The sequence below is a fragment of the Palaemon carinicauda genome, chromosome 43 (genome assembly GCF_036898095.1).
Source record: "Palaemon carinicauda isolate YSFRI2023 chromosome 43, ASM3689809v2, whole genome shotgun sequence".
Taxonomy (NCBI): Eukaryota; Metazoa; Arthropoda; class Malacostraca; order Decapoda; family Palaemonidae; genus Palaemon; species Palaemon carinicauda.
In genome coordinates, this window is record NC_090767.1 from 18,926,044 (window position 1) to 18,948,485 (window position 22,442).

Here is a 22,442-nt window from a genome sequence, read left to right on the forward strand (position 1 = left end):
CAAGATTATGTTGAAACGTCTTGCTTGATTTCCACCAACTTTGAACCACTGATAGGTATTATTATGCTTTGGATGAACCCATTGAATTTTGAAGGTGAACCACAGCAAGATCACAATTCTAGTTATGATTGTTGTTATTATATATAGACAGTAGATTATGCAAAAGGTCAACATAGGAAAAAGGGGAAGGTTGGTCCCTAGACTTGAATGAAATGTTGGAAATATTCAGGTAGCTCTTTTTACTTGTTTTGAAATGCATTTTGAGCATGAATATTATTACCTTTCAGATAATGGCGGATTATTGCTTGCCAGCGGTTCGAAGGACTCTTCCGTTCGTGTCTGGAAAGTCTGGGTGCTGGAGAAAGGAGACGACGCGAAGGATGCGGAAGACAGGGAAGACAAAGTTCTGAGGCTGCGCAGCGTCGTGTTCCGAGTCAAACCGAGCTCCTCCGGTGACAAGGACGTGACGACATCTGTGTTGCTCGATACTATCTTAGCTGGTCATGAAGGCTTGAGATCAGAAGTGCCTTGGGCTGGTCCAATGATCAAAGGTGAGTAGTGGATCATTTGGTGTTCTGTGTTGATAGAATCCAAGTGGTCATGATAATATACTTTTGTTCCGTAACTGAAATACAAACCACACTATTTAATATGGGTATTACTTTCGGCGTAGCTGAAATGATGAGCCATTAGAATTTTAACGAGGGTTTACTACCTCCCCCCCCTCACACACCTGTGTGCTGAGCTCACTTTACTATCGGCTTGGGTGGTAGCCGGATGTGTCCGCTTTCACCCTCGCCTCTTTGACAGCCATTAATGCTTTTGTTTTTGTTTTACTTACTTTTTCTTATACTTGTAATATATATATATAAACATTCTTTATGTTTATGTATATATTTGTGTATAGAAAGGTAGTAAGTTTTCTTTTCAGTGTTTGTGCTGTGTGTGTGATGTACGACAACTACACTTGCGTAGTGCAAGGCCACCACAGTTTCACGTCATGGGGTACGGCCTCTCCCTCTTGGTCCATAGGTCTTTCCTTCGGCTTTTCCGTTAACTTGGCCCCCATTGGGAATCGTCATCGCTGGACTCTCTTCATTCATCTATTATCTTCGCTGTTCCTCTTTTCCTACGGGGAACTTGGATTCTCAGCGAAGGGAATGTGGGAGTTTAATTTGCCTACGGTCTCTCTCTCTACTCGAGGTCGTTCACCCCTTAATACTACTACTACTACTACTACGTATTATTACGGAAGCTCCTTTCCCGTTGCGGGTTGGGTTGCTATTCCATTTATTTGTCTCAATTATTTTTAATGAAATCTAATTGTATTTTTAACTTTTCAGCTTCTCTGTGGAGAACACTTCCCTTCTGGGGTCAGTGATTCTTACTATTTGTGATCATTCTTAGATGAATTACATAATTATAATTCTGTTTTTGTTACAGTTCTCCGCCCTCCCCCTTCTCCCATGAATGTCATTGGGGGAGGAGGGTGCATACTTAACCCTTTTACCCCCAGGCTATTTGGAAATTTCCAACCCTTAACCCCCAGGGGGTTATTTTTTTCCCAGTACATTTTGCAGTATATTTTTTTTCAAATTGCTCTAACAGCCTTAATTTTTGTCATGGAGAAGTCAGGTTGGTCTCATTCTCTTGGAAAATGCCTGAATTTTCTCAAAAAATTATAAAAAATATGAAAAAAAATAATTTTTATAGCATTTTTTTGCAATGACGTACCGGTATGTCCATGGGGGTAAAGGGATGGCTTTTGTGAAACGTACCAGTACGTCCTTTGGGGGTAAAAGGGCTAATTTTTATTTCTTATGTTTTGCTTTTCCTCGGGGTTACTCTTCGGAGTTCCTCCCGGGGGAATTTCTGTTAAATAATTATTTAACTTTATTTTCCCAGTTAACTATGCAGTTTTTCTTCGTTTAACTAAAGTGTGCCAACGAAGCAGAGCTGTCCTGTTTGTGCCTGGGAAGTCTCCTGTTGCTGCCGTCTCTCTAGGACATCGTCATGGGCGTGATCCCTTATCTTAGAAGTCCTCCCGTGACAACTGTCAGCTCTTCAGCTAAGGAGGTTCACCTCCAGGGATAGGTAACTTCCCTTCCGAGGGAGGTTCCCTTCCCAGGTGTGAGAGCCTCCCTCTGCAGAGGGGGAACTTCTCATACCTTAATATTCCTGGATGGGTTTTCCTGGTCCTCAGCCGGTTATGCTCTTGGTGCTGAGCGACCGCACTTGTAACCATGCTCAAGGAGCTGAGCGGTTGCGAGGCTGGGCGCATCTGCAGCTATGCTCAAGGGGCTGAGCAGCCGCAGGTTCAGTCTGGTGATCTCTCTCGTTCGCGAGGGAGACCACTCTTAAGGACTCCTCTTCGGAGGATTGCTCCTTATAGGTCAGTTTGCTGATCCAATGGCCCTAAGGGGCGCCATCACCAATGTCTTCAAGTCTCTTCTACGAAGTGTTCACCTCTCTCGATCGCGAGAGAGGCCACTCATAGAGACCCCTCTTCGGAGGATTGTTCCTGATTAGACCAGCCATCTCCTAGACCTGCCGTCTCCGTTCCTGGCTGCTTACGCTGTGGGTGCCCACGCACCCCGTTATCCAACGGGCAAAAGGGGCTTTCTCACATTGTGAGTAAGTCCCCTAAGCGCCAGGTATCCCCTGCGCGCCAACGTACTCCTGCGCGCTCGCACGCAAGCGCTCGCCTGCTGTTCCTGAGACTGCCATCCAGAGACATCCTGTTCCAGGGACTGCACATCAGCCCACATTGTTGGAGTTTCCTGAGATAGCGCACAGGCGCTCACCAGTGCTTCAGCCTGCGAGTGTCTCCTAGTCTCTTCTATGAAGGGCACCTCTCCCGTTCGCGGGAAAGGTCTCTCATAGAGACCCTTCCTTGGAGTATCAAGCAGATCTTCCAGTGTTGAGCCAGCTGACCTACCGATCTTCCAGCTCAACCTTGCACTGCAACGAAGGACTTCGGCTCTGGACTCTGAAGCAGTCCTGCTAACGGTCCTCATCGAGGGATGACCGCCCCTTTTTAAGGACACATCCCAGTTCCTGATCGTCCTGTCAGCTGACCCTGCATCCTAGCGCACTAGCGCGTGCTCGCCGATGATCTTCTTACGCGCGCCAGCGCCGATGATCTTCTTACGCGCGCCAGCGCCGACGATCTTCTTTCGCGCGCAATCGCTGACGATCTTCCTACGCGCGTAAGTGCCGACGATCGTCCGCGCGCGGGCACTGATGGTTTCCCGCGCGTGCTCGCCAATCATCTACGCGCGCGAGCGTCGACGATCTTCTTAAGCGCACAAGCGCTGACGATCTTCAAGCGCCGACGATCTTCAAGCGCCAACGATCTTCTTACACACGCAGGTGCCAACGATCTTCTTACGCGTGCAAGCGCCGACGATCTTACACGCGCAAGCGCCAACGATCTTCTTCGCGCGCGCCAACAAACTCCTACGCGATGCAGCACGCTCCAACATTCTGGTCCACACTGGCTCTTCATTCTGATTCTGCACATCAATATGATTCCTGCGCATTCTATGAAGTCTCGCGCGCGAGCATGCGAGCATTTTCAGCAGTATCCCGTGCACGAGCCTAGGGTATTCCCGTGCGCCCGCATCAGCGCTTCGACAGTCTCTTACGCGCGACCCCCGGGTATTCCCCATCAAGCGAGCGCCAGCGCGCTCCCTAGCGCAATCACCAATACCCTCCCCCGCGCGAGGCTGCCGGACATCGCGCGGTAAGGGTGCCATCGCCACATCCCCCCCCCTCCCCTCCCCAAGCACAGAACAGCGCGCTTGCCGGTGGGGGGGAAGGTTCCAGAAAGGCCCAGGGACATGCCTTCCTTATCTTTTTACAGGTGATTTCCCCTCCAGAGGGAGTGTCTGACAGCGCAACCGTCAGCTGGCAGCCTGGTTTGGGACTCTAATCAGAGCGGTAGCACAGGCTTTTAAGCTGTTCTCTCTGAGTTGAGCCACAAATCCTTGGCTACATCCACTCCCCCGATGAGGAAAAGAGGTGTTTCGTACGAGGTAACTTCTACGAGGTCGTAGCTGTCTCCTCGTAAGTCTTCGAGGCAGGCACTCTCCCCCCTCTGACTTTTCTCCCTCATCTTGGGACAAAGTTTTCCCGCCCTCAGAAGAGTCACGGGAGGTGAGACGTTCCCCAATCCCACCTGCGCGGTAAAGACTTCTCGTATAGGGGTGGAGAAGAGCCTGCCTCCGTCTTGATTGGAGTCCTGCATCCCTCCCGGGAGGGAGTCAAAGGACTCCAAGACAGTAACGGGAGTCCCCTAGCACCAAAATCTACAGGCTCAGACATTCTTTCGCTATGAGAACGAACCTGTTTGAGCCTAAGGACGTGAAGCAGGCGGCTGAGAGGTGTAGGAAGTCACCAAGACTCCCTCCTATATGGGGCTTTGACATTCAAGTCCTATAAACCTCCAGCACCTCAGAAACCACGTCCCACCAAAACAACGGCAGCTAAGACAGTGGGGTCTAAGCCCTTTCCGGTCAAGGACAAGAAAGGCAATTAGTCCCTCAGGGGAGGGAAGAATCCTAGAAGGAGCAGCTGAGGCCGCAAACGCTAGGATTGCCAGTTTCCCTGCATGTCCGCCAGTGGCGGGATACCTACAAGGTTGCGCAGATAGGTTGCGGCAACTCAGGGCCGTTTCCTGGACGATTTCTGTAATCAGTCAGGGATATCGCGTCCTGTTCACAACACCTCTACCTCCCCTGAGGACGAATCCGGTGTCATTTAATACCCTTGTCATGGGATCAGCAAGGCGGCAAACTCTGTGGGCAGAGGTCCAGATTAAAGCATACTTTGGTCAGCATGGAGACCGCAGACACAGTCAGTCTTGCAGTAAACCGCAAGACTTCTTGTGTATTCTGGACCTGAAGGCCGTGTACTTCCAGATCCCAGTCCATCCGTCTTCAAGAAAGTACTTAGGATTCAGCATAGACTACAAGGAGTACTAGTTCAAGGTGCCGTGTTTCGGTCTCTCCACAGCACCACAGGGTTTCACCGGACTGTTCACCCTAATTTCATCATGGGCTCTCAGGATCGGCTTCTGTCTCCTCCATTATCTGGATGACTGCCTGATCCTAGCAGACTCGGAGTCATTCCCTCTTTGAACCCAAGACAAACTTCTACGACTTTGCCAGGATCAAAGGATCATGGTAAGTCTCGAGAAGTCCGCTCTGCTGCCCAATCAATGACTGGTTCACCTAGGCATGATTATAGACACCAATCTCCATAACGCCTCCCCATCAGATGACAGGATAGCAAGGCTGAAAAGAGTCGCAAGCCCTTTCCTCAGACGAGAAGAGCTTCCAACCCAATCGTGGTTACGTCTCCTCGGTCACCTTTCACCCTTGGGTCGTCTAGTTCTCTACGGTTGCCTCAGGATGAGGTCTCTCCAGGGGCAACTCAGGTCCTGGTGGAATCAAGGCTGCGATTCCCCGGACACCATGATCCCTATGGATCCTGCGGAACGGACGAATCGCCAGTGGTGGGTGACAAGCGAGAACCTACGAAGGAAAAGGGATCTTCTCGTTCCTTCCTCCGGTTTGGATGCTGTTTTCGGACACCTCAAAGGAAGGGGGGGGGGGGGGGTGGCCACGTTCTGTACCACAGGACCTCAGGCCTGTGGTCAGAATCAGAAAGGTGCCTCCATATAAATCTGCTAGAGATGAAGGCCGTTTTCCTGGCCCTTCAACAGTTCCAACAAGGACCTGGCGAATCACTCTGTGGTGTGATGAGCTACTTCACCAAAGTAGTGGCTTACATCAACAAGCAAGGAGGTACCTTTTCAAGCAGCTATCCCATCTCTCAGTAGAGGTACTGAGATAGACCGAAGTCCACTCGATTCCTCTATCGGCTCGCTTCATCCCAGACAAAGGGAATGTACTCGCCTACGGTCGAAGCAGAGCTTCTCAGATAATGAGTACCGGGTGGTCCTCGGATCTTCCAGTAGCCAACAAAGTCCTGACTTTGTGGGGTTACCCGACTGTGGATCTGTTCGCTACAGTGCTGACCTTCAAGCTCCCGCTGTATTGCCCCCCCCCCCCCCCCCAGTCCCAGATCCCAAGGCACTCTGGCAAGATGAATCCCAACAACGGTGGGACAACATCGACGTGTAAGCTTTTCCCTCATTCTGTCTGATGAGGAGGATGCTCAACAAGACCAGAATATTGGTCAATCTCTCGATGACCCTTTTGTGGCTCATCACGCGGAATGGTTTCCGGACCTTCCGCAATTCCTAACGGAACTTTCGAGAGAACTCCCTCTACGGCACAACCTACTCAAACAACCACATGCCAACATCTTTCACAAAGCCGTAGCTTCGCTTCGACTTTAAGCCTGGAGACTATCCAGCATCTCCTCGCTGAGAGGATTGTTGCAACGAGTTGCGAACGGGATGTCTGGACACCTGCGTAGATCATCCGCTGGGGTCTACCAGGCAAAGTGACGAGTTCCTGTGGTTGGAGTCGTGAGGGGTATCTCCACTCGATACCACTATTCCAGCAATAGCGGAGTTCTTCGTATATTTGCGGGAAGAATGCGCCTTTCAGTCTCGGCAATGAAAGGCTATCGCTCAGCCTTAAGTCTAGCCTTCAGGCTCAAAGGAGTGGATATTTCTCCCTCGCTGGAACTTTCCCTACTCAGACGAAGATATGATCTTACCTGCCCTCAGTCGGAAGTGAGACCTCCTCCATGGAATATGGTTCGAGTTCTCGGGTCTCTTAAGAGACCTCCCTACGAACCATTTCGCCAGGCTTCAGATCGCCACCTAACTTGGAAGGCGGTGTTCCTACTAGCATTGGCCTCGGCCAACCGAGTCAGTGAACTTCATGGTCTCTCGTCGACATCGCCCATGCAAGGGGATGAGGGGAGGTAACGTTCATATTCATCTCTGAGTTTGTGGCTAAGACACAGCATCCGGGAGTGCCGGATCTTTGATTCGACTCTTTCCGGATTTTGAGTCTTTGTTCTGTAACAGATGACCCAGACCTTCCCCTACTCTGTCCAGTAAGGAGTCCGAGGTTATATCTCAAAGAACGGCTGCATTTGTCCCCAAGTGCAAGCTTTGTTTGTGAGCACTGGGAGAACAAAGAGGAGGGTCACCAAGAATACCATCTCTGCATGGATTTGTAGGGTGATCCATCTATCCCTGAATCCTGACTCTCCTCCTTCATGTCGCCTTAGAGCGCATGATGTCAGGGGCGTAGTTACGCCCGTGGCCTTCAAGAAGAACTTCTCAGCAACGCAGGTTCTATAAGCAGGAGTGTGAAACCGTCAGACGACCTTCACAGCCCACTACCTGCAAGACGTGACCCACTGGAGGCTTGATATGTTCTCTATCGGCTCTGTGGTGGCTGCACAACAGCTGGTTTAAACCTCAGGCTCCTTAAAGGACAAGTAGCAGAGGGTTGAGGGCATTATTACCCGGTTTTAGTCTGCATGAAAGAAAAGTTATGTCCGGCTCATATTCTTTTCTTCATCCTCCCTTCTCTTGGGGAAAGCAGCATCCTAGGTTCTCTGCACAGCTGACCTCAAACCACCGCGAGTAAACCATGTTTCCTTGTTTTTCCTAGTATTAAGTTAATACTGTCACGTCCCCATACCCTGACGAGGTGGTATTGGGAAAGTCATAGCCTAAAGTTTTCCATCTAAAGAACTTCAGATCGACTTCCTTGGACGAGTCACACATAATCCTTCACACACAGCTTATGTAGGCCACAGCCCTTGCATAGCAAGGTGTGAGCGAGGTGCAGGGACTCTTTATTGTTGAGTGCTGACACACTCGGATAATGAATCCCCGGGCAAAGCCAAAAGCCAGTATGGCTGGGACTTATTCCACCCTTCCTAAGGATTAAGTCACCCAATGTAAATAGCGTGGTTTGTATTTCGGTTACGGAACAAATGACAAATTCGGAGATAATTTGTATTTTTCCTAGCCATACAAACCTTAGCTATTTACACATATTTGCCCGCCAGCCCTGTCCCCCGTGAAGCCCTACCTCTAAGAGAAGTGAATCAGTTCACCGGTGTGTGAGGGGGGAGGGGTAGCTAGCTACCCCTCCCCTACCCCCTTGCTAACTAGCGAGGGGATAGTTAACCCTCGTTAAAAATCTAATGGCTCGCCATTTCAGCTACGCCGAAATTAATACCCTATGTAAATAGCTAAGGTTTGTATGGTTAGGAAAAATACAAATTATCTTCGAATTTGTCATATTGTTAGGAAAAATACAAATTACTTGGAAATTTTTTCATATTTATCATGTCCCCGTTCTTCAAACAAGTTGGAGTCGGGCAATGTATAGACTATGAACGGGCTCACCCCTACTGCGTACTTATCTATTCACCTCCCATTGAAATCTTTTACTCCTTCCAGCACTGATTGCCCAGGCTGTCATCCTACGAGGAAAACGATGTGTCAGTCTGTCTCTTGAGGAACTCCTATGAAGCACATGAGGTCATCCGGGGACAGTAGCCAGCCAGTTGGTTTGAGGTTCTCGACCCATCTTAAGGTGAGTTTCCTATGTGAAGAACTGAAGGTTTGTATGTTGCACTGGAACAAATGACAATGGTTCTGTAACTGGAATACAAACCAATGCTATTTATGGGGGATTTTTGGGCTCAAGCCATGTCGTCCTGATGGAAGGTTCCTAATAGCAGCTTCCAAAGGGACATATGTACTACAGTGATATTCCCAGAGAATTTACGTTTAGGTCTCCGGAATTCTAACTCCTGGCGCGAATATCCTTGAAATTTCTCTCAAGGATATCGCATAATATCAGGGATGTATATCTTGATATGACACATGCGATCTTCACCCTGAATAGCGTTTTCGCTTTGAGGGGGAAGAGTAGCAATTTTGGAAGGGGAGCTGTTATCAAGGTTACCCTACTTCCCATACTACTATTGAGTATCGAGAGGGCGGACATTCCTAATTCTGTAGCGAATTTGCACGGTGGTGTTTCCTGTTGATCTAACTTTTTCGATCGATTCTGCAAGGATTATTATGCAATCTCCAGCTTCTTTCGCCTCTGGAAAGTTGAGTTGATTCTTTACAATGTGTATATTTTAGCTCCTGTTTCACATTGAAATTAGAGTAATTTATTGTGATTAGGAGCTAGGCCTGTTACCGGAGGCGCCATGGGCGCTGTCGTTCGTTAGGCATGTGTTATTTAGTTAGTAGAACGGCATTCCCGGTTGAAATAGCATTAATTAACTAATTATGAAAGCTATTTCGGCGCACTACCACTGTCCGGCTGTGCAGCGCTCTCCTGTGCATTGGTGCTCTCTAACTCGCCAGTACTCTCCTGAGCGCCTGCTTTCTCCAGCTCGGCAGCACACTCCTGCTCACTTGCCAGCTTCGATCTAGCACTCTTTTGCTCGCGAGTGCTCTCAAGCGCACCAGCGCTCTCCAGCGTGCCAGCGAGTCAGCTCTCTCCAGCACGATAGCACTCACCAGCGCGTCAGCGCTCTGTTGTTTGCTAGTTGTCTCCTGTGCATCAACGATCTCCAGCTTGCCAGCGCTCTCCAGCTCACCAGCACTGTCCTGCGTGCCAGCTCTCTCCAGCTCACCAAGGCTCTCCAGCACGTCCAATCACCAGCGCATCAGTGTTTGCCAGCATGCCAGCGCTCGCCAATAGGACAGCACTCATCAAAACGTCAGCTCTCGCCAGCGCACCAACGCTCGCCAGCACAGCAGCACTCACTAGCATGCCAGCGCTCTCCAGCTTGCCAGCGCTCTCCAACTTGCCAGTGCTCTCCAACTTGCCAGCGCTCTCCAACTTGCCAGCGCTCTCCAACTTGCCAGCGCTCTCCAGCTCACCAGCACTGTCCTGCACGCCACCGCTTTCCAGCTCGCCAGAACTGAACTGCACGCCAGGACTCTCCAGCGCGTCAGCACTTTCCAACGTGTCAGTACTCCTCAGTGGGTCCACTTTCTCCAGCGCATCAGCGTTTGCCAGCTCGCCAGCATGCCAGCGCTTGCCAGTACGACGGCACTCGCCAGAACATCAGTGCTCTCCAGCTCGCCAGCACTCTCCTACACGCCAACGCTCTCCAGTTCTCCAGTGTTCTTCAGCACGCCAGCTCTCTCCAGCGCAGCAGCACTCTCCTGCGTGCCAGCGCTCTCCAGCCCGTCAGTGCTCCCCAGTGTGTCCACACTCTCCAGCATATCATTGTTGCCGGGGTTTGCAGACTGTGGCCAGATATAGCACGCAGACCGCCTAGTGTCCGAATGCTGACCACACTTCAACGTTCACTACACAAAAAGGTAAAACAGTGGAATAATCATAAATCTGGGTAAAAGGTAAACAATCAAGAATGAACTGGGCACTGGGCACCACCCCTTAATTTTATACTGGGCAAAGGGACCCAGCTCGAACATTACTTCCCTCTTATCTTCCCTATAAATAGCTAAAGGTGTGTATCGTTAGGAAAAATAAGAATTCTCTCCGATTTTGTCATGTCATTATTACTTGAAATCAAGAAACACCTACTAAAATAAAAAAAAAAACACTGTGTTCTTCTTTCTTTAAAATACATTACCTAGCACATCCAAGAGAGGGATGGTAAACTCTAAAAAAGAGGAGAAATTCTAAGGTTGTAGCTGGGTCCCCTTGCCCAGTATAAAATCAAGGGGTGGTGCCCAGTGCCCAGTTCTCTGGGCATGTTTTTGTTTAGTGGAAAGGTGGATTGTGGTCGGCATTTGGACACTAGGCAGTCTGCGTGTTATGTCTGTCCGTAGTCTGCAAACTGCTACAGCTGCTGTACGGGGCCTATCCTTGGCAATCTCTGTGATTCATTGAGGGTATTGCATCCCTTTCACTGAATCTCTCCCTCTATTGACTCAGAATCCAGTTCCATTGAGCTCCAATGTGAAGGGATCTGTAAAGGAGCTGTCAAAATCCAGGCTATGTCGGAGAAGGGCGCTCTCCAGGAGGTCGTCGATGTGTCCATAGGATTCTTCAGTCGACTCTTTCTTGTGAAAAAGGCGTCTGGAGGGTGTGGGTCTGTCATTGACCTCTCGGCTCTGAACACGTTTGTTCTACAAACTCCGGTCAGCATAAAGACAGTCAGACAAGTGGTAAGACTTCAAGACTTCTCGTGCACACTGGATCTCAAGGGCGCATGCTTTCAGATCCCAGTCCATCCAACTTCATGGAAATATCTAAGGATCTTACACGACAACAGGTAATACCAGTTCAAGGAGCTGTGCTTTGGTCTTTCAACAGCCCCTCAGGTCTTCATGTTAACCTGGGCCCACAGGATTGGCATCTGCCTCCTAAGATACCTGGACGACTAGCTGATACTAGCAGACTTGATAGCAACTGTTCAACACTGAGATAGACTCCTTGTCTTTTGCCAAGATCTGGAGATCGTGGTAAATCTTGAGAAGTCATCCCTGCTTCCCTTTCAAAGATTGGTTTACCTGGAAATGATCATTGGCACCAGCCTGCAGAAAGTCTTCCCATCAGACTACAAAATCCAGAGGCTGAGGAAAGTGGTAGGCCCATTCCTAGGTCCCCTGTCATCCCTGGTCTATCTAGTAGTGAACATCCGCCTCTGGATTCGATCTCTTCAGTGCAGCAAATCCAGGTGGGTTTAAGACGAGGACTTCCTGGATATGCTGGTCCCCGTGGTACCCGAGCAGCTGAAGGACTTGAGGTGGTGGGTAGCATACGAGAATCTCCGCCAAGGGGTCGACCTTCTCGTTCTTTCCCCAGAGTTGATGCTCTTTTCAGATGCGTCAAAAGGAGGTGGTGTCCCACATACTACACCACATGGCCTCTGGGCTCTGGTTAGAGTCCAAAAGGTACCAGCATATAAATCTCGTAGATATGAGGGCAACCTTTCTAGGCATACAGAAGTTCCATCATTTACTGGTGGGTCATTCTGTGGTGTTGATGACTGACAACATGACGGTCCTGGCTTAGGTGAACAAGCAAGGCAGTACCTTTGCCATTTAGTAGTGGAGATGCTAAGATGGGCAGAAGACAACTCATTGTTCCTATCAGCCTGCTTCATTCCAGGCTGGAGGAATGTGCTTGCAGACAATCTAAGCAGAGTGACTCGGATGATGGGCTTCGAGTGGTCTTTGAATGATCTAGTAGCCAACAGTCCTGACTTTGTGAGGTTCTCCAACTGTGGATCTGTTCGCGATATCCCTGAACAATAGGCTCCCTCCCTACTGCTCCCCAGTTCTGGTTCCTCAGGCTTTCTGGAAAAATGCATTCCAGCAACGGTGAGACAACATCGACGTTTACACCTTTCCCCGGTTCTATCTGATGAGAAGGGTTCTCAACAAGACCAGATCATCTAAGAACCTGTCAATGACCCTCATAGCTCCGCTATATCATCACGCCAAATGGTTCCTGGACCTTCTTCATATCCTGACGAAGGTTCCGAGAGAGTTCCCTCAACTTCACAATTTACTCAGACAACCACATATGAACATCATTCACAAAGCCGTAGTATCCCTGTGACTTCACGCCTAGAGATTATCCAGCATCTCCTTCCTCAGAGAGGCTTTTTGCAACAGGTTGTGAAAAGGATGTCTGGATACCTTCGAAGGTCTTCCGCTTCAGTCTACCAGGCCAAGTGGACTTTCATCTGTGGTTGGTATCATGGAAAGGGGTATCTCTCCCCTTGATGCCACTATTCCAGCAATAGTGGAGTTCCTCGTTTACCTTCGGGAAGAAAAACTCCTCTCGGTCTCGGCGGTGAAAGGCTACTTCTCAGTAAGGCTGAAAGTAGTTAATATTTCCTCTTCGTGGGAATTTTCTCTCCTCATACAGAGTTTTGAGCTTATCTGCCCTCAGTCGGAAGTTTTACCACCTCCATGGAACGTGGTTCTTGTCCTTTGATCCCTGAAGTGTGCCCCTTACAAACCATTATGCCAGGCATCAGATCCCCACCTGACTCTGAAGACAGTTTTCCTATTTGCATTAGCCTTAGCCAAGAGAGTTAGCGAATTTCACAGTCTTTCATACGACATCTCCCACTCAAGGGGATGGGGGGAGGTAGTGTTTGGCTTTGTCCCTGAGTTTATCGGCTAGACTTAAAATCTGGGAGTAGCAGAGCCTAGATTTAGGCCCTTCTGGATTGGGAGTCTTCATAATGTAACCGATAATCAAGATCAACTGTTACTTTGACCAGTGAGGAGTTTGAGATACTCTCTCAAGAGAACAGCAGCAGCTCTCCCCCTCGAGTGTTGGCACTCTTCGTCGGCACGGAGAAGGTCAAGAGGAAGATCACCAAAAACACCATCTCTGCTTTGATTCGCAGGGTCACTGACCTGGCCCTGAATCCCGATCCTCCTCCGCAGACGAGACAACCCAGAGCTCATGATGTTATGGGCATCAGCACGTCCCTAGCGTTAAAGAACTACTCTGTGGTGCAGGTTTTACAAGCGGCCATGTGGAAGTGTCAGAATACCTTCACCGCCCACTACCTGTAAGACGTGACCCACATGAACATGGAGACGTTCTCCATTGGCCCTGTGGTGGCTGCACAACAAGTGGTTTAAATACCTCAGGCTCCTTGAAAGGTAGAGGTTACCCAGGATTAGTTTGAGATGAATATTAAGAATGACTGGCTCTTTGTCTCTTTCATTTTCCCTTCTCTTGGGGAACAGCACCTACGGTCCTCGGCAAGTTGGCCTCATCTGTCTGCAGGTAAAAACATTTCCTTGTGTAACCAAACATAGAAATAATGCTTGTTGCATCCCCGTACCCCCTGGCGAGGTGGGATTGGGTAACGTCTATGGTTGATTCGAAGAGTCCTATGTTTCTGAGAAATCTTACCTAGACTAATCACACTGCTAGTTTCACACAGTCACTCATATTGCTTAGGCAGCTAAGCAGGTTTTGCACAGATTTTGGTGAGGTATCAGGGTTTCTCCCTGTTACGTGCGTAGCATGTACGAGGAAAAACCCTGGGACAAACACCAGCCAGTTGGTTTGGACTTCCACCCTCCTAAAGGATGATTCTTCCTTTATAAAGAGCAAAAGGGTTTGTATTTAATGTCGGAACAAATGACAAATTTGAAAGTAATTTGCATTTTTCCTAACGATACAAACCTTAATCTCTTTGGCCCCCCATTACTTGTACCCTTGTAAGTCCTGCTTGCAATCAAAAGTGACGAGACAACACAGGTGTGTGTGAGCAGGGTAGCAGGCTACCCCTCCACCCCCGCTAACCAGTGGTGAGGTAGTTACACCTAGCTAAAAGTCTTATGGCTAGTCCTCCAGCTTCCCCAAAATTATAACCCTAATAAATACCTCGATATTTGTATTGTTAGGAAAAATACAAATTACTTGGAAATTTGTTATATCTATTATGTCCCCGTTCTTCAAACAAGGTGGAGTCGGGCAATGTATAGATTATGAACGGGCTCACCCCTACTCTGTACTTATCTATTCACCTCCCATTGACATCTTTTACTCCTTCCAGCACTGATTGCCCAGGCTGTCATCCTACGAGGAAAACGAGGTGTCAGGCTGCCTCTTGAGGAGCTCGTATGAAGCACATGAGTTCATCCTGGGGCAGTAGCCAGCCAGTTGGTTTGAGGTCTTCAACCCACCTTAAGGTGAGTCTCCTACGTAAAGAACAGAAGGTTTGTATGCTGCACTGGAACAAATGACAATGGTTCCGTAACTGGAATACAAACCAACGCTATTTATGGAGGATATATAGGGGTATTACTTTCGGCAAAGCTGAAAGGAAAAGCCAATAGAATTCAGCGAGGGTTAACCAACCATACTGCTAGCTAGCAGAGGGGTGGGGGGGGGGTTTAGTATCTTCCTCTCTCAACTACACACCTGCGACTGTACTTTGCTTTGCTTTTGGCTCGGATGGAGAACGGTTGTTACTGCTCCTCCTCCTCACCAATTTGGACAGCCATTACTGATCACTTTTTTGTTTTTTCTTTTCAGTTTGTGTGTGCCTTCCCTGCCAGCCATGCGTACCTGCCCTGGGGTCGTCGATTGGCAAGTCAGCAGCCTGTTCTTCTCCAGCTCGTCAGCAGCCTTTGGCTGCACACCTGTCTCTTTCCTGTCGTTCCCCCGACGACTCGTCGCTCTCCAAAAGAGGAAAGCAAACGTCACCAGACGTGCGCTCCTCACCGCTCGCCGATGCACTGATCGCTCAGATGATAGCCAACAGACGGATGCTCATGACTGGGCTACTATAGCACATCGGCTCCAAGAACCAGCCTCCCGATAGGTGCTAACGTTCGTTAGATCTCCAGCACTGATTTGAGCGTCGTCGATTGTGGGAAGAGAGGCCTGCAAGACCTTCTCCTCCTCGAGCTCTGGAACTCCCACCTGAGAGACGAAAGTCTCCTCCCCATCATTCACCGTTGCCTCGTTCTCCTCTCCGCAAATGCAGAACATCACGCTCGCCTGGGAGAGCGGAAAAAAGCAAGCTGCAGGAATTCAAGATTCCGAAGAGACCACCTTCACGGTCGATTCCTGTTGCTCGGAAGGAGACTGCAGCTCCGCATCCTCCCTCTAACTCCTCCTGGATGTCAGATAAGGCTCCCTTGTGGGGTCCCTCTTCGTCGTTCTATATAGGGTAACTTTCCGACAGTGCCACAATCGGTCCGCAGCCGTGAATTGGCAAGATCATGTTTTATTCATAGTTTGTTGTTCTCTTTATATCAATACATTATGATTTTGAGTTTTTTATTCATAGTTTAATGTTATCTCTGTTCCAAAATATTGAGTTTGGAACCTTGGTTAGGGCAGTAACCCAAGCCTTTACGGCAGGTATCCCACCTGCTTATCCTTCGGGAACTCCCAGGATTCCCCTGGAAGAATCTTTCTCTACATTTTCAGACCCACGGCGAAGATCCACTGTCCCTCCCCGTCAAGAAACTTTGGTTTCTTCTTCTCCCCTGAAGCGGAAAAGAGGAGTCCCTGATGAAGTAGCTTCATGTAGGGTCAAGCTGACCCCCGTCAGGTCGTCCAAGGGGAGGTCAAGTGTTGCCATGCCCACTTCTCCTCACCCTCCTGCTCCTCACTCATCGATTCAGTCAGAGTTCTCTCTCTCAGGGAAGAGTCCTTATGTGACTCTTTCTGTCCTTTGCTCATTGAGGAAGTCCCACGAGACCACAGAGTAGTCTCGAAACCCATGGAAGAGTCCATCCTTCCTCCTACGGGTGACCAACAGAAGGTCGTTCCATCCAAACCTCCTGTGCTAGAGACTTTCTTCCCTCCGAGGAAAGAGTCTAAGGATTCAAAAACTCTGCCAAAGTCCTCATTGGGGATTACAAAACCTGCGGAGTGGGTCAAGCAGTCTACATTTGACCACTTCGATAACGACCACGACCCACCCCGAGGTGATGTATCGTGCATGGAAGACAACGATTTGGCTGCCAGTCCTTCTTCAGAAGCTGAACAGAAAGAGTCAGAACATGGCATCCGGCAGGTTCTAGCTTGCATGAGTTCACTCAGTGGGTTGGCAGACCCATTGATGGCTCCTCAGGAGGGCAAGGTCATGGTCTTGGACCACGTCTTTGGCACTCGGAAGCCCCCAAGAACAGCGAAGCTCTGCCCTGGTCTCAGGGACTGAAGAGTACCCGGCGGAAGGTGTCTGCCCAGCTCTCCGAGTCCTCTAGCTCTCTTCGATCAGGCTCATCCTTAAAACTACTGCAACATCTGAGTGTCCAGCAGAGAAATTTTTAAGAGGTCCTTGACGAGTGTCTCCCGGCTCTTCCTCTTCACCATTCCTTAGAGGAACTTACGAAGGGGATCTCTCTAGAGAGACTCTTCGGGCTTCAAGTTTACTTCTCAGCTTCGGAAATTCTAAACAAAGAGAAAGTGGCGAAGTATGCCATGCAGGCTACTTTTTGGCTGGATCTATGGTTGGGATCAGTGAGAAACCTGGTGCAAACAAAGGTTTTTTCCAAAGAAGACTCCCGGAAAGGGATGGAGACTTTCCTCCTGTCAGGTATTCGGACTATTGAGTTCGTTGCCCACCAAGTAGTGAACTTGTGGGCGAACGCCATCTTAAGGCTTAGAGATGCAATAATCGAGAGATTCCATTTCCAAGTCCCAAACTGCGAGATAGCGAAATTCCAAAACTCCTCTCTGAAGGGTTCCCCTTTGTTCAAGCTGGGGGATGTCGAGCGAGCTGCGGAGAGATGGAGGAAGTCCTACCAGGACTCCCTCCTCCATAGGACCTTGACATCCCGCCCCTACGGACTACGTTCTCTCCCGCAGACGAAACAACGGAAACCAACGCTGAACAGGACTGCGGCAACAGACAACAAGGTGTCTAAAAGCCCCTTACCTGTCAAGTCAAACAAGGCTCCAAGTCGTCCTGTGGAGGGAAGTATCCTAGAGGAGTCGGCCGTGGCCGCAAATGCTATGTGATTCCCCTGCTTGTCCACCAGTGGGGGAATGCCTGCATTGCTGCCTGAAGAGCTGGATGCAGCTTGGGGCCGAACCCTGGATAGTCTCCGTGATTAGTTCAGGGTATCGCATCCCGTTCACTCAATCTCTCCCCCCACTGATCAAGACTCTAGTGTCAACTAGCTCCTATGCAAAGGGATCTGCAAAGAAGCTGGCTCTTCGGGCTGAAGTCCAGACCACGTTGAAGAAGAGCACTCTCTAAAAATTCCTCGGCGACTCCCCAGGCTTTTCCAGTCGACTCGTTTATGTGAAAAAGGCGTCTGGAGGCTTGAGACCAGTCATCGACCTCTCAGCTCTGAACAAGTTTGTTAAACCTCGTTCAGCACGGATACGGTTTATTGGTTTGCGGACTGTGGCCAGATGTAGCACGCAGACTGCCTAGTGTCTGAATGCCAACCACACTCCAACATGCACTAAACAAAAAGACGATATGATGGAATAATCATAAATCTGGGTAAAAGGTAAACAATCAAGAGAGCTGGGCAATGGGCACCACCCCTCAATTTTTTATACTAGGCAAGGGGACCCAGCTAGAACCTCAAATTTCCCTATTATCTTTTCTTGGGTTCCCCGTCTCTCTTTGCAGTGCTATGCATGAAGTTCTAAATAAGATGAGCAATATGCTTTCTAGGTAGCAGGTTTCCTCATTTTTCAAGTTATTTGAATATTACAAATATTAGGAGAGAAAAAAATGTTACAAAGAAAAGCGAACTTCAGGCTTGAATGGGGAATATCTTAGGTGAGGAAGTGCATTGAAATAGGATTAAAAAAAATTATTCAAATAATTGAGAGAAAAACAAATTTCATATATGTGAAAATACAGGTTTACAAAACCAGGAGAGATATATCTCTTTATACAGAACCTCTTTGGAATCAAAACTAAATATTTAATCTACATATACAAGTATAAATAAAGACCAACATAAGTGTAAATATTTGGGCTGAATTCAAATGCAATTTGACAGGTCACTTCAGTTAGGATCAAAGGGATTGTAAAACAATACTACCTATCTCTACATTCTCATTTTAACATCAGAAAGAGGCCCTTCCTCTAGATTGCATAGTCACACACACACACACACAAAAAATAATTCATTCATTATAAGTCAGACAAGGGGTAAGACCGCAGGACTTCATGTGCACCTTAGATCTAAAGGATGCATACTTCCTGATCCCAATCCATCCGTCTTCAAAGAAGTATCTCAAAATCACACTAGACAACAAGAAATACCAGTTCAAGGTAATGTGCTTCGGTCTTTCCACAGCACCTCACGTTTTCACGAGAGTGTTCACCCTAGTGTCATTTTGGGCTCACAGAATCGGCATCCGTCTCCTATGCTATCTGGAAGTGTGGCTGAGTGTAGCAGAATCGGTGGCGCCCTTTCTTCAGCACAGTTACAAACTTCTGGGACTTTGCCAAGATCTGTGAATCTTGGTTAACCCCAAGAAGTCATCTCTGCTTCCCTCTTAATGACTGGTATACTTAGGAATGATAATAGACACCAATCTTCACAAAGCCTTCCCATCACACGAGAGGGTAGTGAAGCTGAGGAAGGTTGCAAGACCTTTCCTCATACAAGAACTCCCACCCCAAAGGTGGTTATATCTCCTTGGGCACCTATCATCCATGGCCCATCTAGTTCTCAACGCCTGCCTGAGAGGATACAGTCTCTCCAATAATGGCTAAAGTCAAACTGGAATGAGGCCTTCGTTTCCCCGGACATTGCGATCTCATGGGACCAGAAGAACGGACGGACTTCGAGTGGTGGGTGGCAGACGAGAATCTACTAAAGGGTGTCGACCTTCTTGTCCCTCCCCCAGGACTTGATGCTCTTCTCAGATACATCAAAAGAAGGGGTGAGGCCCCATGTGCTGCACCACACGACCTCAGGCCTCTGGTCAGAGTCAGAGAAGTACCTCCACATAAATCTCCTAGAGATGAAGGCTGTCTTTCTGGCCCTTCAACAGTTCCACTAGTACCTGGCAAGTCACTCTGGTGGTGATGAGCGACAACACCACAGTAGTGGCCTACATCAACAAACAAGGAGGTACTTTTTCACAGCAACTATCACATCTAGCAGTAGAGATACTGAGATGGGCCGAAATCCACTCGATACCACTATCGGCACGCTTCATTCCAGGCAAAAGGAATGTGCTTGCTGACAATCTGAGCAGAGCGTCTCAGATAGTGAGTACCGAGTGGTCTTTGGATCATCTAGTAGCCAACAAAGTCCTGACTTTGTGGGGTTCTCCGACTGTGGATCTGTTCGCAACGGCCCTGAAATTCAGGCTCCCGCTGTACTGCTCCCCAGTCCCAGCCCCCAAAGCTCTCTGGCAAGATGCTTTCCAGCAACGGTGGGACAACATAGATGTTTACGCCTTTCCCCCGTTCAGTCTGATGAGGAGGGTACTCAACAAGACCAGAACATCGGTCAATCTTTCAATGACCCTCATAGCTCCGCTATGGCATCACGCGGAATGGTTCCCGGACCTTCTGCAACTCCTAACGGAGCTACCAAGAGAGCTCCCTCCACGACACAATCTTCTCAAGCAACCACATGCCAACATCTTCCACAAAGCCGTAGCTTAGCTACGACTTCACGTCTGGAGACTGTCCAGCATCTCCTCTCTGAGAGAGGATTTTCGCAGCAAGTTGCTGTCAGGATGTCTGGACACCTGCGAAAGTCATCTTCAGCAGTCTACCAGGCAAAGTGGAAAGTCTTCTGTGATTGGTGTCGTGGAAGGGGTATCTCTCCACTTGATGCCACTATTCCAACAATAGCGGAGTTCCTCGTATATTTGCTTAAAGAAATGCGCCTTTCAGTCTCGGCAGTGAAAGGCTATCGCTCAGCCTTAAGTCTAGCCTTCAGGCTGAAAGGAATGGACATTTCTTCATTGCTAGAACTTTCTCTACTCATATGTAGTTATGAACTTACCTGCCCTCAGTCGGAAGTGAGACCTCCCCCTTGGAACGTGGTTCGAGTTCTCAGGTCTCTTTAGAGACCTCCCTATGAACCATTACGCCAGGCATCAGATCGCCGCCTAACCTGGAAGACAGTGTTCCTGCTAGCTTTGGCTTCGGCCAAGCGAGTCAGCGAACTTCATGGTCTCTCGTATGACATTGCCCATTCAAGGGGATGGGAGGAGGTAATGTTCAGCTTCGTCCCTGAGTTTATTACTAAGACTCAGAATCCTGGAGTAGCGGTTCCTCGATTTGACTCCTTCCGGATTTCTAGTCTCCGCTCTGTAACAGATGACCCAGACCATCTCTTACTATGCCCAGTAAGGAGTTTGAGGCTCTACCTCAAAAGAACAGCTGCAGTCCATTCTCATGTGCCAGCTCTATTCGTCAGCACAGGAAGGACTAAGAGGAGGGTCACCAAGAACACCATCTCTGCTTGGATTCGTAGGGTCATTGATCTGGCCTTGAATCCAGATCCTCCTCCGTCACGTCGCCCTAGAGCACATGATGTCAGGGGCATAGCTACGTCCCTGGCCTTCAAAAGAAATTTCTCTGTGAAGCAGGTCCTGCAAGCGGGGGTGTGGAAGCGTCAAACAACGTTCACAGCCCACTACCTGCAAGACGTGACCCACAGGAGGCTCGATACGTTCTCTATCGGCCCTGTGGTGGCTGCACAACAGCTGGTTTAAAACCTCAAGCTCCTTATTGGACAAGTAGCAGAAGGTTGAGGGCATTATTACCCGGTTTTTAGTGTGCATCAATGAAAAGGTTTGACTGGCCCTTATTCTTTTCATCATCATCCCCTCTCTTGGGGAAAGCAGCATCCTGGGTTCTCTGCATAGCTGACCTCAAACCACTGTAGGTAAAACCATGCTCCCTTGTGTTCCTAGTATTAAGATTAATACTGTTACGTCCCCATACCCTGACGAGGTGGTATTGGGTAAGTCCTAGTCTACAAGTTTCCATCTAAAGAACTTCAGAACAACTTCCTAGGACGAGTCACACTTCTTCATACCTTCACACACAGCTTGTGTAGGCTGCAGTCCTTGCATAGCAAGGTTCTAGCGAGGTGCAGGGACTCCTTATTTCTTGGGTGCTTACACACTCAAATAACGAGCCCCCAGGCAAAGCCTAAAGCCAGACTGGCTAGGACGTCCACCCTTCCTAATGGGTGAGTCACTCCTATTAAATAGCGTGGTTTGTATTCCAGTTACGAACAAATGACAAATTTGTAGATAATTTGTATTTTTCCTAACTATACAAACCTTAGCTATTTAACCAAACTTGCCCCGCCAGCCCTATCCCCCGGGAAGTCCTACCTCTATACAAAGTGAGCTAATCACCGTTATGTGAGGGGGGGAAGGGATAGCTAGCTACCTAGGAGGATTAATACTACTGGAGATGCCCTGACTCAGAATTCTTTCCTGAACCCGTGAGGGCAGGGTTTGGCCAGATTCACCCCTTCAAACTGTCAAATCTCGATCCCAAGTTAATCCTCCGACAGCCTACTGGTACTTAGTCTGTTTTACCCAGACTTTTGTTTATAGCCGATAACTATTTTCTTGTGCTATTTTATTAGCGATGGTCCCTTCCTGTGATGCTTTATCAACAAAAAAATAAATAATGTTAAACTTGTTGCTCAACTTATTGGTGAATCAGTTACAAACTCCTTGGAATAATAAACTACAGTAAAGTCGTTGACCTTTATAGCCGTCTATGGATGACATTGAACACAGCTTATGATGATCTCACAACTGTTGTTACTGATTTTTGCCTAAAGGCAGGCAACTGATTTTTTTCGTACAACCAAGAGCAGCACAGGAAGGAGCCATCGCTAATGAAAGCACAATAAGGGTTACCGTCTCTAAACAAAGGTCTGAATAGAACTAACTACAAATTCCAATACAGTGACAGAGATTAACTTGAAGGATCATGAACTGACAGTTCGAAGGGTAAAAACCTGGCTTCCCTTAATCCGGGTCAGGGCATCTCCAGTTATTTTTCCTCCAAGCTAGCTACCCCTCCCCTACCCCCCTCGT

General features: G+C 48.6%; 1 protein-coding gene across 7 annotated transcripts in view; it reads left to right on the plus strand.

The window, feature by feature from the left end:
- The window catches only part of LOC137633951 (elongator complex protein 2-like), a 281,330-nt gene that overhangs the window by 97,465 nt on the left and 161,423 nt on the right, over positions 1–22,442 (plus strand). For 4 of the 7 annotated variants that reach the window (XM_068366206.1, XM_068366202.1, XM_068366204.1 and 1 more), the window contains 3 exons: positions 288–551; positions 8,405–8,540; positions 14,479–14,795. The exons of 1 other annotated variant lie outside the window; for it this stretch is intronic. In XM_068366206.1, the coding sequence (XP_068222307.1) occupies positions 288–551; positions 8,405–8,475 (335 nt within the window). In that variant the 3' untranslated portion in view covers positions 8,476–8,540; positions 14,479–14,795. Of the gene's footprint in view, positions 1–287; positions 552–8,404; positions 8,541–14,478; positions 14,797–22,442 lie in introns of those variants that run through there. 2 more of the 7 variants (XR_011042378.1, XM_068366207.1) reach the window with 1 other exon arrangement.